The sequence below is a fragment of the Lepisosteus oculatus genome, chromosome 27 (genome assembly GCF_040954835.1).
Source record: "Lepisosteus oculatus isolate fLepOcu1 chromosome 27, fLepOcu1.hap2, whole genome shotgun sequence".
Taxonomy (NCBI): domain Eukaryota; kingdom Metazoa; phylum Chordata; class Actinopteri; order Semionotiformes; family Lepisosteidae; genus Lepisosteus; species Lepisosteus oculatus.
In genome coordinates, this window is record NC_090722.1 from 11,659,333 (window position 1) to 11,677,460 (window position 18,128).

The 18,128-nt window shown below is 50.0% G+C and overlaps 1 protein-coding gene across 1 annotated transcript; it reads left to right on the top strand.

The window, feature by feature from the left end:
- The first annotated feature begins 366 nt into the window (after nt 1–366).
- Nucleotides 367–16,701, top strand: LOC102687313 (ATPase H+/K+ transporting subunit alpha). The gene is made up of 24 exons (XM_069184605.1): nt 367–589; nt 1,662–1,784; nt 2,432–2,491; nt 2,795–2,998; nt 3,188–3,301; nt 3,475–3,609; nt 4,076–4,193; nt 4,587–4,855; nt 4,965–5,163; nt 5,801–5,910; nt 6,307–6,441; nt 6,841–7,033; nt 7,376–7,551; nt 7,720–7,856; nt 7,944–8,094; nt 8,264–8,432; nt 8,876–9,030; nt 9,255–9,378; nt 9,616–9,761; nt 10,304–10,437; nt 11,392–11,493; nt 11,621–11,712; nt 12,316–14,402; nt 15,806–16,701. The coding sequence occupies exons 1-23, from the start codon at nt 578–580 to the stop codon at nt 12,342–12,344; spliced, it is 3,087 nt and encodes a 1,028-aa protein (XP_069040706.1). The 5' UTR covers nt 367–577; the 3' UTR covers nt 12,345–14,402; nt 15,806–16,701.
- The last annotated feature ends 1,427 nt before the right edge of the window (nt 16,702–18,128 follow it).

Sequence of the window (18,128 nt, forward strand, 5' to 3'; positions counted from 1 at the left end):
ATGATTTACTGCTTTTCCGTTATGTCGGAGGGCTTTACTTCAGCACACTTTGCTTTACCACGACTTCACTGTGAGTTGCTCTGCTTTTACCACGTACTCACCCTGCTTTGCTTCACTGTTTTTCCATGCTGTGCTGCAGGAGGTGAAAAGGAGCTCAGAGGAGACCCAGCCTTGTCGTTTAACAGTTTGTGGCTTAAGGTCACTCAATGACACAAAGACACACTTGAAAAAAACTTCAACAAACAGACGAAAAACCTTTTAATCCTGACCTGATAAGGGCAGAGTATCAGCTACACAAAGGCTGTTCTCTCAGCCCCGAGCAGGTACACAGCCCCGTCCTCTGTGACATTGGGACTCCGAGGAGAGGGAGGGGAGGAGGGAGATGGCTGAGATATATAAACTAGTCCCGGGATCCGCGTCCTGTTTTCTGAAGCAGGGACAGGCACAGACGGGGCGTGCGCCCGGATCGGACACGCTCGGTGGGAATCGTCAAGGATTTCTGTGGAAGAGCTCTGTCTCAGCTGGAGAGGAGTGACTTTTGCTAGTGGACTGGGATTGGGCCCATTCTGGAGCGACCATGAGTAAAACGGTAGGACATTCCGGCTGCCAGGGGTCTCTCCCTGAATTTGTGATTTTTGTGTGAGACTCACAGATTCAGTGGTTGAGTGTTTTTTCTCATAATTTTATCTTGTTTTAGCATGTTTGCTTTAGTAACCACAATGATGCCATAATAATCTAAAGTTAGCAAGGCTGGCACGTAACAAGAATTTTCCCTGGCAAAAGCTTTCTTTTGAAGGGCAGTTGTGTTCTGGAACGTGTTAGGAACGTGTGGATGAATGGAGAGAATCACAGAGCACTGCTGCAGCCACTGGAAAGAGCTTTTACACAACACACCTCGCAGAGTACAAGGGGAGAGTCAGACACTGGCTCGCCTGGTCACTAGAGTAACAAGGGCTTTTTATGAATGATAAATAAATACAATTACACTGGTGTCTCATCTACTCTTCTAGGTGTTTTCAGCATGCAGTTCAGTGTTTTCTGGTTTTGTAATGAAAATGAAATGTAGTAAAGTATTCAGTACACTATAATATAGTACAATGTACAGAACAAGACAATTAAGTGCAATATAGTACGACACACTGCAGTTTCTCTCACATGATGTGAAACAAAACCCAGATACATTCTTGAGATGTTTTCACCCCCTCTGTTTGAATGCCTGAAAGCTGCATGAATAATAATAATAATAATAATAATAATAATAATAATAATAATAATAATAATAATAGTCCGGTCTTTCCATCGCCTCAGGCTGGGTCATGAAGCAGGCAGTGGTGTGCTTCAGGAATGACCTGTGTACAGAGATGTCACATGCATGGAGCTCAGAGCTCGGTGCAGCTGAACGGCTCCCCCTAGGGGTACAATCAGAGCCAAAGGGCAGGGTCAGATACGGGGTCACCCTGGCAGGAACCCCAGCACTGTTTTCAGCAGGCAGGCCTTCACATCTGCCGTCATGTTTGGTCTGCAGATGGCAGTGACCCCGAGTGTATCACAGAGGGGGGGGGGGGGGTGGTGTGGTGGACAGAGGGGTTTCAGTGTCTGCTTCAGGGGGACCTGTGTTCCTGTCGAGAGCCCCCCTGACCGTGTCTGTCTCTGCCCCCCAGGACTCGTACGAGGTGTTCGTGGAGATGGAGCGGACGGGGAACGGAGACATGGAGGCCAAGATCAAGAAGAAGAAGATAAAGAAGAAGGAGAAGCTGGAGAGCATGAAGAGAGAGATGGACATTGTGAGTCAGGGCAGGGGAGAGCAGGGGCTGGTCCTGCGGAGTCTGTAACCTCACCCCTCTGACTCTCCGATTCTTCTATTTCAGTTTCTATAGTGGGTATTATGGCACAGGGCCCTGGGTTCAATTCCTGGAGTGCCGTCTGTGTGGAGTCTGTATGGTCTCCCCGTGTTCACATGGGGTTCCTCCCGGAGTCTAAAGACATGCTGGCTCCAGCTCCCCCTGACCCTGAATCAGATTAATGATGAATTAATTGCGGGTACTGAGCTGTAAACTGATCCTAATGAAGCCTGTGAAGTAATAAACTGTGATTGGATAATAAAAGATAAAAACTGACAGCTGAAACATAAGTAATGAAAATGCATTTAATTTAACTTTGAAGCATTTTAGAATAGATCACCTTGTTGCATATAACTCGATCAGATCTCTTCAATGAAACAAAACCCTAAATGTAGCTGGGTGAGATTGTGGGGGGAGACCTGACCATCTATGTCTCCCCAAAAACACTTCTATCTGCCTGCGACAGTGAGGCACATGTGGAGGGAGAGGAGGGAGGGAAGAAGGAGGGGGAGGCTGATCCCATCATCTCACTGTGGGCACAGAGGGTACCTGTGGGCGTTTGCGGTGATTTTGTGTGTCTCTGCCGACAGGACGATCATGAGATCAGCATAGAGGAGCTGGAGATGAAGTACACCACCAGTGTCAACAAGGTACTCCCAGCTGTCTGCCTGTCCCCTTGTCTAAACAGCCGTCTTCCCCTCTCTCAGTGCAGTGTTAATGTACTGGAGTGTCCAGTCAGGGTGTCTGTATTAACCCCTCTCTCTCTCAGTGCAGTGTTGATGTACTGGAGTGTCCAGTCAGTGTGTCTGTATGAACCCCTCTCTCTCAGTGCAGTGTTAATGTACTGGAGTGTCCAGTCAGTGTGTCTGTATTAACCCCTCTCTCTCTCAGTGCAGTGTTAATGTACTGGAGTGTCCAGTCAGTGTGTCTGTATTAACCCCCCTCTCTCTCAGGGGATGTCCAGCAGCTTGGCTGCTCAGATTCTGGAACGTGATGGCCCTAACGAGCTGAAACCTCCAAAGGGGACCCCAGAATACGTCAAGTTTGCCCGACAGCTGGCTGGGGGGCTGCAGTGCCTGATGTGGGTTGCCGCGGTGATCTGTTTCATCGCCTTCGGGATCTTGTGTGCCCAGGGCAACCTGACCAGCGATGATGATGTGAGAATCAGGATCTTCACAAGAACACTTGACCTATTTCTGCTCTCACCTTCTTTCTGTCCTCCTCCCTGGATCAGGCCTCTCTCTCTCCCTCCCCTCCTTCCTGGATCATCTATGTCAGGCCATTCTCTCTCACTCTCCTCCCCCTGGATCGTCTGCATTAGGCTTCTCTCCCTCTCTTCCCTACAGCTCTACCTGGCCATCACCCTGATCGCCGTCGTGGTCGTCACTGGCTGCTTCGGCTACTACCAGGAGTTCAAGAGCACGAATATCATCGCCAGCTTCAAGAACCTCGTGCCGCAGGTGAGAGGACACGGTGGGGGATTGGGGCACTGTGGGAGTGTTGGCCAGGTCAAAGGGCACTCTGCTGTCCCGCTGTCTGGGGAATACTGTACCCATTGAGCCGCTCCAGACACCCTAAGAAATGCGCCTCCTGGTCTTTCAATCTCACACTGTCTCGGCCTCTCCTTTCCCAGCAAGCCATGGTCATCCGGGACGGTCAGAAGAACCAGATCAATGCCAACCAGCTGGTGGTGGGCGACCTGGTGGAGATCAAGGGTGGCGACAGGGTGCCGGCCGACATCCGCATCATCACCTCGCAGGGCTGCAAGGTACAGCGTGGGCGAGGCCCCAGGGCGGGGGGGGAGAAGACAGGTCACAAACGAGAGGAGCCTGTCAGGTAGTTTCGTAGCTAATTGTTCCCAATGTCTCATCCAGCTGTGTCTTGAGAGAAGCCAGGATATCGGCTTCTACAAATTGGCTGGACAGCCTGCTCCCCACTCCTGCCACTCTCTGTGCCTCCACTTCTCAGTTTTAACTGCACTTCCCTGTAGTGTCTACTCGTGCTCTCTGGTTCGTATTTCTTGGGTTATCCTGAGGAAGGCTGCTGGGTAGACTTTGTCTGGGTCATGAAGGATTTTAAAAACCTAGACCAGGTCACCTCCTAGTCTCCTGTCTTCAGGATAAAGACGTTCAGCTCCTCCAGCCTGTCAGTATAGGATGTTCCCTTCAGCCCTGAAATGCACCTGGCTGAAACTGTCATGAAAAAATTGAACGGTTTCACGGTTTCTCTGCAAGGTCGACAACTCCTCCCTGACGGGCGAGTCGGAGCCCCAGACCCGCAGCCCAGAGTGCACCCACGAGAACCCGCTGGAGACCCGGAACATCGCCTTCTTCTCCACCACCTGCCTGGAGGGTGAGCCCACAATGAGAGAGTGGCGCTGGAGAGAGACGCCCCAAGTGACCCCCTCATAGCGCCTCAATATGTCAGAGAGCAGGTCTTGCTCCCGTATTGACAGGCGGTGCAACAAGATGTCAAAACGCTGCTCATCAGAATGTACCCCCACTCCTCACTCCTCAAGAACAGCTCCCCATCATCGGAAAGTGCCCCTCATTACCAAAGTGCCCCCTGTGACAGGTTGTCCACCAGGGGGCAGCCCACAGACTTCCACGCTCCCAGGAGGATCTCATCCCAGGTGGATGGCTCGTCCAGTGCGAGACTGCCTGGCAGATGGGCGGTAGTGGGTTAAGGGGATTGTGGGATTGTTTTGGGCTTGCCCTGCTGTTCAACCTCGCCTCTCCTTCGCAGGTGTGGCCACGGGCATCATCATCAACACAGGCGACCGCACCATCATCGGCCGCATCGCCAGCTTGGCGTCGGGCGTGGGCAACGAGAAGACACCCATCGCCATCGAGATCGAGCACTTCGTCGACATCATCGCCGGCTTGGCCATCTTCTTCGGAGGCACCTTCTTCGTGGTCGCCATGGTGATTGGTTACCAGTTCCTGGAAGCTATGATCTTCTTCATGGCCATCGTGGTGGCATACGTCCCCGAAGGGCTGCTGGCCACCGTCACTGTGAGTTACTCGTTACAGAAGGGACTCTATAGATCCTATAGGGCTATAGAACTAGCCTGTCAGCCTCCTTTCTCACCTCACTGTGACTCCTCTCCTCCTCTCCCCCCAGGTGTGTCTGTCCCTGACAGCCAAGCGTCTGGCCCGTAAGAACTGTGTGGTGAAGAACCTGGAGGCGGTGGAGACGCTGGGCTCCACCTCGGTCATCTGCTCCGACAAGACCGGCACCCTGACGCAGAACCGCATGACCGTGTCACACCTGTGGTTCGACAACCACATTCATGCTGCCGACACCACAGAGGACCAGTCTGGTGAGAGACGGTGCAGGCTGTAGGCCCAGTCCCTGTGCAGGAGGGTCTGGTTCTGTTGGGTCTCCAGTTCTTACACCTCACTGCCTCCTATGGACCTTTTTAAATGGCCGAAGGCGGCGTAGTGGTCAGTACCGCTGCCTCACAGATCTGGGGCTCTGGGTTCAATTCTGGGGTGCTGTCTGTGTGGAGTCTGTATGTTCTCCCTGTGTTCACATGGGTATCCTTCAGGTGCTCCAGTTTCCTCCCACAGTCCAAAGACATGCTGGTGGGTCAATTGGTTTCTGGAAACCTGTCCAGGGTGTATCCTGCCTTGTGCCTGTTGCTTGCTGGTATAGACTCCAGCTCCCCTTGACCCTGTACTGGATAAAGCAGATAGAAAATGGGTGGATGGATAATGTATAGAAACACAGTGGGCTTTCAAAACCAGATTTTGAGCTACAATCAGATGCTAAAAACTTCTGTTCCTGTTTGAGGACCTGTGTATGAGTGCAGTAGAGAAACGATTCTTCGGTCTGTACTGCTGTTAAAGCTCACAGGAAGCGGGGAAAGTTTCACAGAGCGAAGCTGGCAGCAGAAATGAGGTGACACGCCTCTCCTCCGGGTGGATTCACGTGCGAGTGTCTCTGCGTCTCCCCAGGCCAGAGCTTCGACCAGTCCTCGGAGACGTGGCGCTCCCTCAGCAGGGTCGCCGGGCTGTGTAACCGCGCCGTCTTCAAGCCCAACCAGGACTCCGTCCCCATCCCCAAGGTGAGCCACCCCAGCCTGGCGTTGAGCCGGGTTCGAGCCCATCAATAGCGAAACAGTGTATTGGTCACCAACCGGAGCGACCCCATACACATTGTATTAATACATCTGGAGTGGCCTTGATCTTGATAAAAAACACTTATTAATGAATTATTCTTTAACTGAAGTAGCCTTTACACACTGAGGTGAATTTTTACACACTGCTGTGGTGTGAAAGGAGTTATGGAATTAGTGCAAAACCTAGACTTTTAGGAGTGTTACTGTAATTGCTACTCTCAGTTATTTAATCCTCAAAAAACATTGTTATTCGATGTCTCTTTCTCTTTTCTTATTACTAACACTCTCCCTCTCTCTCTCACCCTCTCCCTGTACCTCTCTCATTCTCTGCCTCTGGCTTAGAGGGGGGTAGTGGGGGACGCCTCGGAGACAGCCTTGCTGAAATTCACAGAGCTCACAGTGGGCAACATCATGGACTACAGAAACCGCTTCAAGAAAATCTGCGAGATCCCGTTCAACTCCACGAACAAGTTCCAGGTACGGGGAGAGGGCTGTCTGCGAGTTACACGGATGGTATTGCACAAGGGCAGACCGAGTGTTTTATGATAATTTTGAGGTGCCTGCAAGCTGCCTCCCTCTAGTGGCCAGACCCTACACTGGGATACTCATCTCATCCCGTTTACTAGCCGCTTGAGAGGGTATCCCAGGACACCCCAGTCCTGGTCCAGCCCACTCAAATCTATTGGTTTAATTCCAGCTTTATTTCTTAATTCAGCCCTTAATGGAAGTAGCAATTGAGTTCATTAAAACTGTTACAGGGGTTTAGTTTATCAGGCTCCTCAAGGTTTCATATTTTCACAGGATAACAATCGTGACAGATGTGTGATTAAGGGCTTCGTTAGTGGGCAAGTCTGGTGACTCTGTGCCTCCCCACAGCTGTCCATACACGAGCTGGAGGACCCCCTGGACCTGCGGTACCTGCTGGTGATGAAGGGCGCCCCCGAGAGGATCCTGGAGCGCTGCGCCACCATCCTCATCAAGGGCCAGGAGCTGCCGCTGGACGAGCAGTGGAGGGAGGCCTTTCAGACCGCCTACATGGACCTGGGGGGACTGGGCGAGAGGGTGCTGGGTGAGACAGACACTGGGGAGTAAGACACTGGGGTGAGACAGACACTAGGGAGTGATAGAGTGAGACACTGAAGTGAGACAGACACTGAGTGAGAGAGTGAAACAATGGGGGAGTGAGGCTCTGGGGTGAGAGACACTGGAGGAATAAGAAACTGGGTGAGACAGGCACTGGGGGTGTGAGACACTGGGGGAGTGAGAGACTGGGGGAGGAGGTGCTGGGTTCACGCACAGAGAGGATTTGGGGTCACACAGGGAGAGAGGAGGAGCTGGGGTCACAGAAGGAGAGGAGTTGGGGTCACCAGGGAGATTTCTGGAGGACACTTTCTGACTGCCCTCTCTCCAGGGTTCTGCCACCTGTACCTGAATGAGAAGGAGTGCCCGCGGGGCTACAGCTTCGACACGGACGAGATGAACTTCCCCACCAGCGGGCTGTGCTTCGCCGGACTCATCTCCATGATCGACCCGCCCCGCGCCACGGTGCCGGACGCCGTCATGAAGTGCCGCACAGCTGGGATCAGGGTAACTGAGCTCCTCCCGACAGCAGGATGGACCGCGACCGTAAACCCTATTGGGGGTCAAGGGTCAACTCTAATGTGATGGACTGTGCCCACCTGGGGTCAAAGGTGACTCACAACAGGGTGACCCTTGACGCTTGACCCTTTGCTTCTCTCCCCTCCGCGGGGACAGGTTGTCATGGTGACGGGGGATCACCCCATCACGGCCAAGGCCATAGCGGCGAACGTGGGCATCATCTCGGAGGGCAGCGAGACGGTGGAGGACATCGCCCAGCGGCTGCGCATCCCGGTGGAGCAGGTGAACAGGAGGTCCGTCCACGCGCAACCGCACCGCCGGGGCTGGCTCTTCCGAGCCATGGCGTCTGTGTTCACGTCTCTGTCTCCTCCCTCTCGCAGGGACGCCCGCGCCTGTGTGATTAACGGCGGGCAGCTGAAGGACATGAGCAGCGAGGAGCTGGACGACGCCCTGCGCTGGCACCCGGAGATGGTGTTCGCCCGCACCTCGCCCCAGCAGAAGCTCATCATCGTGGAGAGCTGCCAGAGGCTGGTGAGGAGCTCGCGGCTCGTTAAGGGCTGTTCGGATCTCCAGAGCAGTAAATAGAGGTTACAGGACCTGGGAACCCCCGCTTAGCGACCCCCAGGCTCCAGGACCCAGGCAGATACAGATCTTGTTGAAATGAAACTTCACTGTTTCTGTCGGTCTCCTCTGCACACAGGGCTCCATCGTGGCTGTGACAGGAGATGGGGTGAACGACTCCCCAGCTCTGAAGAAGGCCGACATCGGGATTGCCATGGGGATCGCTGGGTCGGACGCGGCCAAGAACGCAGCTGATATGATCCTACTGGACGACAACTTTGCCTCCATCGTCACTGGAGTGGAGCAGGGTAGGATACAGGGGGAGGGGGGAAGTAAAGGAATGGGAGAAAAGCCCAGCAAGAAATAAACAGTGAAATATGAATATGGATTCAGCTATAAACAAAACAAAGCCCAAAGTCTACTAACTTTCTATTGTGAGATGATGGCAGGTTCAGATAAGATGGCTGATGCTCGTCTGAACTACATTACCCAGAAAGCTGTGACAGAATGACCTCACTCCTGCTGTCATCCAATCACATGATCTCCTCAAAGTCAGGCAATGTGGGATGTAGGTCATTCCCCTTAAGAGTTCTGGGAAATGTAGTTCTGACAAGACCTCCTATCTTGGAACCTGCCATCCTCTCACGCTGCTTGTCTCTCACCGCAAATTTAATCCACTGTAGCATCCCCTCAGCCCCTCAGAGCACCTGGACTTACCTGTCTCTATCCTCCCTCCACCTTGCTGTGTCAGGCCGGCTGATCTTTGACAATCTGAAGAAGTCCATCGCCTATACCTTGACGAAGAACATCCCTGAGCTGACGCCTTACCTGATCTACATCACTGTCAGTGTGCCCCTTCCTCTGGGCTGCATCACCATCCTCTTCATTGAGTTGGCCACCGACATTGTGAGTCTCTCTGCCCTTATCTGTGCTTTCAGCTGGTCATCAGTGTTGTAAATCTGTACGGATCTATCCGTCACCTCTCTTGTCCGAAACCCTCTCCGAGGATTGTGTAGGACACCTCGTTCAGGACGAGGTGCTCCTCACCCCCATCATCTCTGCCTGTCCCACACAAACCCTCCCTTCTGTCTCATTTGGGTGTCTCACTTCGGTCCTCCTGTTTCCCACAGTTCCCCTCTGTATCCTTGGCCTATGAGAAGGCAGAGAGTGACATCATGCACCTGAAGCCACGAAACCCCCGCCGAGACCGGCTGGTGAATGAAGCACTGGCCGCTTACTCCTACTTCCAGATTGGTACGGCCCAGGGTCCTTGTCTCTTCTCCCTGTTTCCAGATGGTTTAGTCCGTTGTTATACATCAGCACATTGAATGTCTGTTTAACTGGGTGACCACCCCCAGTTTTTAGATCGGTATGAGCTGCCCACTATTTGAAGTCCTGGGCAGGGGTGTGTCTGTCTAGACCCGTGTGTGTTGTGTGCTGTCCCATGTGTACATGTCTGCTAAGTTGAGAGCTGTCCTGTCTCGTTCCCAGGTGCGATCCAGTCCTTTGCTGGGTTCACAGATTACTTCACAGCCATGGCCCAGGAGGGCTGGTACCCCCTGCTGTGTGTGGGGCTGCGTTCCTACTGGGAGAACACCCACCTGCAGGATCTCCAGGACAGCTACGGACAGGAATGGGTGAGATGGACAGTCTGGACGTCCCGTGACTGTCCGGGACACTGACAGCAGGGCTGGGAATACTGCTTCTCTCACACTGGGGCTCAAGGGAGACAAGGGCATCTCGCAATGCTCCGTGGAACAATTTCTGAAGTGGGTTGGGCTCCAAAAAAAATGAAAAGGGGAGTAAACAGGTTGGGGGCTACATTGTGAAGTCATCCATCACCTCTCACAGAGGGTCAGTATCTTCACAGAAGTATTTAGCAAGTGAAAGCCCCTGTTCAGAAACCAGGGGAACATGTATTCGTGCTTCTTTCAGTCTGAGCCGTGTTGGCTGGGTGTTAGGATGGATGGGGGTATTGCTGACTTGCTAGTGTCCAGTGTTAAAACTAGCAAATGTGCATCGGCACAATACCGAGCACAAAGCGGAGCCTGCAGGAACACCATCAGTGCTATTTTCTGAACACTGTGCTGGACATGGAGGTGAGGCGGACGATAAAGACGGGAGTGTACCGAGCCAGCTGGGAGTGTGTTAACCTCTGTCTCCCCTCTCCCTGACCCAGACCTTCAGCCAGCGTCTCTATCAGGAGTACACCTGCTACACCGTCTTCTTCGTCAGCATCGAGATCTGCCAGATCTCCGATGTGCTCATCCGGAAGACCCGCCGCCTGTCTGTATTCCAGCAGGGCTTCTTCAGGTGGGGTCCCCGGAACGCCACAGGCACCACACACTGGTGCAGGTCAGGCCTGGTGCTCTGGGCCAGCAGGGATGAGCTGGAATGTTTTTGCCCTGGTCGCTGGGGGGGGCCGCCCCTCCTTCTCTCACCCCTGGGACACTTTCGGCCCTGTAACATCCGGGAAGAGAAAGCTGACGAAGCCACCAGGAATTGTGTCTCCAGCTACTGAAGTCTCGATCCACTGAGTCTGCAGCTCACTCTGTCCACTTGTCTTACATCTTTGAGACACGCGGACCCCCAGATGCTGCTTTAAACCAGTGCAATAGCAGACTCGTCAGGAGTTCAAACCCCCTGCTTACTCCCTGTGTGAACCCCTTTAGTAAGTGAGGGAACCTCTGTGTGCCCCCTTGTTTCACACAAGACAGCAAATTGAATCTCCTCTTGGCAGTGAGACTCACACAGTCTCTGTGTAAATGCCTCTGGATAGTAAGGTTACATCCTGAAATGACTCTTCATCCACCCACTTTCTGACCACTTCTTCCAGCACAGCCTATCCTAGCAAGCAACAGGCATAAGGCAGGATACACCCTGGACAGGACACCAGTCCCTCACAGGGCAAACAGACACAAACTCACACCAGGGCCAGTGTTTCCAGAAACCGGTTAACCCACCAGCATGTCTTTGGACTGTGGGAGGAAACTGGGGCACCTGGAGGATACCCATGTGAACACAGGGAGAACATACAGACTCCATATAGACAGCACCCCAGGAACTGAACCCAGGACCCAAGTGCTGTGAGGCAGAAGTGCATGACTATTCATGTACGTTTGTATTTTGATCATATACATACGATGAACAGAAAATGAACAGCAAAGGATTGAGGACTGAAAATGGGCCATGGGTGGGGAGAGGGGCCTGGGAAGCCGTGGATGGGGCCCCTGTCACTGATGATGTGCATGTTGATTCTTCTCTCAGGAACAAGGTGCTGGTGTCTGCCATCGTCTTCCAGCTATGTCTGGGCAACCTGCTATGCTACTGCCCGGGGATGCCCAACATCTTCAACTTCATGCCCATCCGGTGAGTCCCTGTCCGCTTGGCGTGACCGGCGCTCACGGCGGCACATACCAGCCTCACTCAGTATCCGAGAGGGTCCCTCCCCTGCTCTCTAACCATGGTTTCTTCCTTGCATCCCCCCCCCGCGCAGAGTGCAGTGGTGGTTTGTCCCACTGCCCTATGGAATCCTCATCTTTGTGTACGACGAGATCAGGAAGCTGGGAGTGCGGAGGCATCCTGGGAGTGAGTACACGCCCTCCGCCTTCGGGCCCTTCTGGCGCTGCAGGACTGCTGTGTTTCTTACAGGTGGCAGGCCGGCGAGTTCCTTGGCCTGTCGGCTGGCAGACTTGCACGTTGCGTCATGTAGTCCAGGGGTTTAGGCTACACCATTACTCGAACATGACTGGAACTTCCCAAGAACCTTTGCAAGCAACAGAGCTGCCCCCTTGTGGCCAACAAGGTGCCTACGAGTGTCCAGCAAGAGCTGCATCATTCCTCTCATTGACACTGGCTCTGCTGTGAGCACAGTGGGTAGCTCAGAACAAAAACCAGATGAATCTCATCAACTTTAATTTAATTAAGTGCCTATCCAGACATCCTTCATTAAAGTGTGTATTTCAGACTATGCACAAGTACTGACACAATCTACAGCTCTCTTCCTCTGGTACCAAAGTCCATGTGGAGGGCTTAATGGTTTGAAAGATTATAGCTGCAAAAGTACATTTAGATAAAAATTTAATATGAGAGCAAATATCATATGGATAATTTAGTTATAGGAATACTATAAAAGTACACTAAACTGCAAGCAGATGAAGAAAATAATGAACTCCATCTCTTCTCCTTCAGGCTGGTGGGACCAGGAGCTGTACTACTAAAGAAAGACTCAGCGGGCTCAGGCCTCCTCCCACCACAGCACTGCCCCACACCGCCCCCTGCTGTTCCACCTCCCCTCGGCAGCGAGACGCACCAGCGTCATGGCTCTGTGACTGGCCACAGGCTTACACACACAGCTCTTCACCCTCAGTTCACGCTCCAAGGACATTCCCAACGCTGAGCTCATTATAAACGTTCCCACTAAATCAGAGATGTGGCAGGCCTTCATTCTCAGTGCTCCTGATGAGTAGTGTAGACCCAAGCACCCACAGCTCACACAGTCTCTTAGCAACAGGACAAGAGGGCACACCGTCCTGGCAGAGTTTACCAGTAAATGTGCTGGGCAGCTTCTGGGACATTGGGTTTTAATTTGTCACCGGGATTTGCTTCATCACTGCTCTCTCTGCTGTGCCTTGATTTTACTCTGCCTTTCTATGCTGCTGCTCTGCGTTCACCAAAGTGCAACACTTGAGACTTTGATATGGAGGCAGAGTGTGTGCGGAAGGCGACTGCTGTCAATAAAAAGTTTTATGGGGTGTTTAATTCATGGGGATGTAAGAGGTCAGGCAGAGAGCAATTTAACCGATGACCCTTTTCAGTGTGCCATTTATTGAATAGATTTTTGAATAACAATCCGTAGATTAGTGCTAGTTGTTTAGAAATAAATTATTCAAGTTTTTTTCCAATGTCTCTTTTTATGTTGTTCATTATTTATTCAGTTATGTTATTAGTATATTTCCTAGAAAAAATGTTTGCCTCTCTTAATGTTGTATTAACTATCCTTATTAATCAATAATGTTGCCCTGACCTCTGTATTGTATTTTTACTTAAAGGAAATGTTAACTTGTAAGGCAACAGATGGTCTCTTAATTCCCATCTGTTTTCTTACACTTTCGTGTGACTGGATTAGATTATTTTGCCTTTAGATGAAATGAGTTCTTAGAAAATTATTTATCTAGCCTTAGGAAAACTATTTCCCCCTCCCCCTGGAGTCATGAATTTAATCTCCGTGACTTTGCTGCCCTCTTTATTTAATAATAATAATTAATAATAATAATAATAATAATAATAATTGCTTACACTTATATAGCTCTTTTCTGGACACTCCACTCAAAGCGCTTTACAGGTAATGGGGATCCCCTCCACCACCACCAGTGTGCAGCCCCACCTGGATGATGGACCAGTACTCTCCCCACACACCAGCTCTCAGTGGGGAGGAGAGCAGAGTGATGAAGCCAGTTCAGAGAGGGGGGTTATTAGGAGACCATGACTGGTAAGGGCCAATGAGAAATTTAGCCAGGACGCCGGAATTACGCCCCTACTCTTTTTGAGAAGTGCCCTGGGATTTTTTTTTAATGACCACAGAGAGTCAGGACCTCAGTTTTATGTCTCTTTCAAAGGACGGCGCCTTTTTACAGTCTAGTGTCCCCGTCGCTATACTGGGGCATTAGGCCCCACATAGACTACAGGGAGAGCGCCCCCTGCTGGCCCCACTAACACCTCTTCCAGCAGCAGACTTAGTTTTGGGATAGACTCCAGCTCCCCCACAGCCCTGAATTTGGATGAAGTGGCTGGAAAATGGATGTATGGATCTTTTGCACAGTTTAACTCTTTCATTCACAAAGCCAAATATGACTTCCATCACTCTTAGACTGAAATAAACCACAATAAAGTGTGATACAAATTGAGGTTCTTTCTTCTGCAGTATTTCTCTGGTAGCAATCACTGAGCCACAGATATTGCTTGTTGTTGAGCAGTGGGAAATTGTGAATCTCTAAGCAATCTTCATCAATCTACTTGCGGAAGTCTGACTTGACAGTTGCGACAGTCCTTTCTGCATGTGTGCAGCTCACTCACGGGGAACAGCCGAGGACAGTCGTCTTCTGCACACGTAGCCAGCTTCGTGAATCGTCGGTGTCGGCAAATATGCAGCAAATCATTATAGATCAACTAAAAAGAAAATGTTACCAAGACCTTATGCTATATTGAGAATTACGAGTTTGTATTGAACTTTATTAAAACAAACTGCTTAAGACGTTCTCAGAATTTGACAAACAATGGTAAGTAAACGTCTTTCTTGGCGCATAAGGCGCTTCAGGGTCGTGTCCGGTGTCGGACGGGTCGCCGGTGTGGCTCCTGCACAGGGGAACAGCCGCACACCTATTAATAAGACATGCTATTTTAGAGGCAAATAATATGATAGGTGTTGCAGCCCCCGGTAGCCAACTCCCCCAGTTCAGCAGGCGAGCAGTGACGTGCGGCGTTTCCACGGCAACGCGGGTCGGTATAAATGCTGGCTGCGCGGCGCGGAGACCCGCAGACACACCGCAGCGGCGGGCGAGGAAGGTAAGGAGAGGGCGGGCGTCGGGATGCGGAATCTAGACAAAAACAGATGGATCTCCTGTTCTGTATAGGTGTGGTCTGCAGGGGCCAGCAGTCGGCAGGGAAAAAGGGCGATAAGCGCCTGTCGCGCGTCGACTCTCGCAGGAGCGCAGTGGGCGGGGCGCTATTTTCTCAGCCCCTGATTGGGGGGGAGTCCTGCGGATCTGCTTCACACCACGGGGAGGGGGTCCCATGGGATCTCTTCCTGGACGGAACGCGTGTGGCGTCTATGAAATCCTACTTTAAACGTTTAATTAAAGAGTAAAAAACTTACAGCGTAGACAAAGATTCTAAGCTGATCACGATGAAGAAAAAACACCCGTTTTTCGCGTATAAAAAGTGTTTTTGAACTTAACCAGTTTTTTACAGACATGCAATGTCTAACTTTGGCCGAGACACAGGGAAAGTGACAGAAAGCTCAGAAGTGAACAGGTTTGCAGTGACGTAGCTCGCGAATCCCAGCAGCCCGATGGCCATCAGAGCGTGTCCCCAAGGATCCCCACTGTTTCACCCTGTCAGACACACACTTGCGATTGGACCAGACACCATTTAACCCACCAGTATGTCTTTGCACTGCTGGAGGAAACCAGGGCACCCAGAGGAAACCCACACAAACACAGGAGAACATGCAGACTCCACACAGACAGCTCCCCAGGTCTGGAATTGAACCCAGGCCCACAGTGCTACAAAGCAGCAATGCTGACCTCTGAACCGCTGTGCCAGCTGTAGGCCTATACGTTGCAGAGAAGAAGTTTGTGAGCCCTGCTATAATTATGGGAGTTCCCATGATACCCCTGTTTAATCGAGGCCAGTCTCTTCTCATGTTACCAAAAGGGGTTTATATTTACTGATTCAATTTTTTGAAGACACAGTGGTGTAAGAAGTAGAAACATAAAATGAACAATTAGGAATTGGTGTATGTGAAATAATAAGTAGTAAGTTAGCTTACTTAGCACAATTAAGGTGCTAATTAGAATCAGGCAGTTAAATAATTAGGTGACAAGTAAATGAGGACAGAGTTGGGGCAGCCTTGTCCTGTATAACGGTCAGAAACTTTGTGAGTTTGTTCTTCACCATACAGGCTGGTATGCCATCATGCCACGATCAAAAGAGACTTCAGAGGACCTCAGAAAAAGAGTAGTTGATGCTCATCGGGCTGGAAAGGGATACAAAACCATCTCCAAAGAACTGCAGCTCCATAGATCCACTGTCAGGCAAATCCTCAAGAAATGGAAAATATTCAAGACTACAGAGACTCTGCCCAGGACCGGCCGTCCCACCAAGATCTCCCCGAGAACAACCCGGAAGATCATGCAGGAGGTCACAAAGAACCCCAGAGTGACATCCAGGGATCTGCAGGCCTTACTGGCTGCGGCGGACATCCGAGTCCACGCCTCGACCATCAGGAGGAGACTGAACAGGAAGGGTTTCCACAGGGTGGCAATGAGGAAGAAGCCCAGCCAAGCGGCGCTGGGAATCATTCAGCTCCAACCTGATCCCAGAGAAGGAAGGAGTAACCTGGAGACTTGAGCTGAAGGCTGTGCAGTAGGCATTAAGCAGTCCGGAATGGGCAAACTCCTGCGAAACGCACAGATCCCTCAGATTAACAAGGCGCGTGGATTTCCAGACTCTGTGCATAGAGAATGTATTCGGCTGCTGATTTAGGGGGCCGTGTTGATTAGACTTTGCAGAAATTTCCAAACAATTTAACAATAGTAAACTCTGGATATACCTACTACAAGAGGAATACATATTGTTCTGTTTCAATCATGTTTACATTATTTTATTAGCTGAGAGTGCTATATGCCTTTGAGTGGATAAATAAAAGTTTTCCATGATCATTACGCTCTGAAAAGTTTAGATGATAATCTTGATTTGATGTATTCAGATAAAGATCTTTAAAAAAGTCTTACTCAAGCACATTGAGAAGCCACCTTTAAAGGCGCTATATAAAATAAAGTTTATTATTATTTTCTATTAGTTCTCCTTTAATGATTTCCCCTTTGGTGATATGTTTATTAATATAAAAAATTGATAACTAACTTGTTTACTACCTCATTAACTACAGTAACTGGTTTGTAATAATTCATTAAAATAAAATGGGTGTCCTTTGGGAATATTTTTACTTTTTTATGTTTTGCTGTTTCTTACCCTGTAAGAGATAGTTGTTAATAGAATTAATAATATAATTGTTACAATTATTTGTATAAAACAGGCTGAACTTTCATCAACTAAACTATATTTATATGATATTTACTCAAGAATTATTAAAATGTAATAGTTTTTCAGACCACACGTCTTTGCATATGGAAACCCACCTAGACTCACAAATTCATACGAATTTTTCTTGATTTCTGTTTAGATCTATATACTGTAAAACATTCCACAGAGCCAGCACAGGGTAGAAGACAAAATAAAATAAACAATGTTACATTTAGGACAGGGCTGTGAGCATTAGGGCATTAAGTCACTTTCCACTCTCAGTAGCCATTTTCATGAGATTCAATTTAAACTGTATTATCCCCTATGGGAAAATTGTTTTGCGTAGAGTTGAACACTACAGTACAACAACACAAAAAAAAACATCAAGCATCATGAACAAAGAGGATAGGACAAACAATATTGCAGGAAATAAGAGAATAATTTAGCAATTTTTAAGAGAGGCCTCTCCCATGAGAGTAGTATAAATTCACACAGGAGGGGTTGTCTCACATATGATGGCCTTATCTAGAACCTTCTGCTTGTAGAGCACAGTTAGATTAATCTGATTTACAAAAAAATGATTTATTTGCTATATTGCACTTGCAGCAGAGTTCACAGCTGTTTTTCAATACAAAACAAATCACCTACGCGCTTGTTCAAAAATAAAATTCCTTAGTAATGTAATGTGAGTGGGGGCCTGTGCAGAAATGACACCTCACTATAGGCTGGGACGGTGTGGGAGTCAAGGAGCTTGGTGTGCCGGGTTACCAGACAAAGCGAGGCTGGGGATCTGCCTCGACTAGGCCTCTCAGTTTTACAGTCCTATCAAAACAAAAGCCTTGTTATTACGAGCCAGTAAAAATATATGACACCCTTTATAAAAGAGAGGTTGAGAGGGGCTGAAGGCTGAGTCCAGTCCTGACCGTGCATGAGGAAGAGGGGGGGAGGGGTGTAAGTCAGTCATCCGAGGTCACCTCCTGACAGGTGATCAATAGATCAATAGAGAAATGGGACACTGAAGGGACCTGGCATGAATTATGCAGGAACCCCTATTCAAGAGGCCAGCCAGCCCGCCCATTGTCAACTCTGGGGTCGAGTGGGAATGTAACCTTCTCTAGCGATCCTTGCAGAAAGACGTGTAGCGTTTCACGGAAAAGGACAGCGGAGCCACTTGGAGCATATAGCTGCTTATCCTGTCTAAC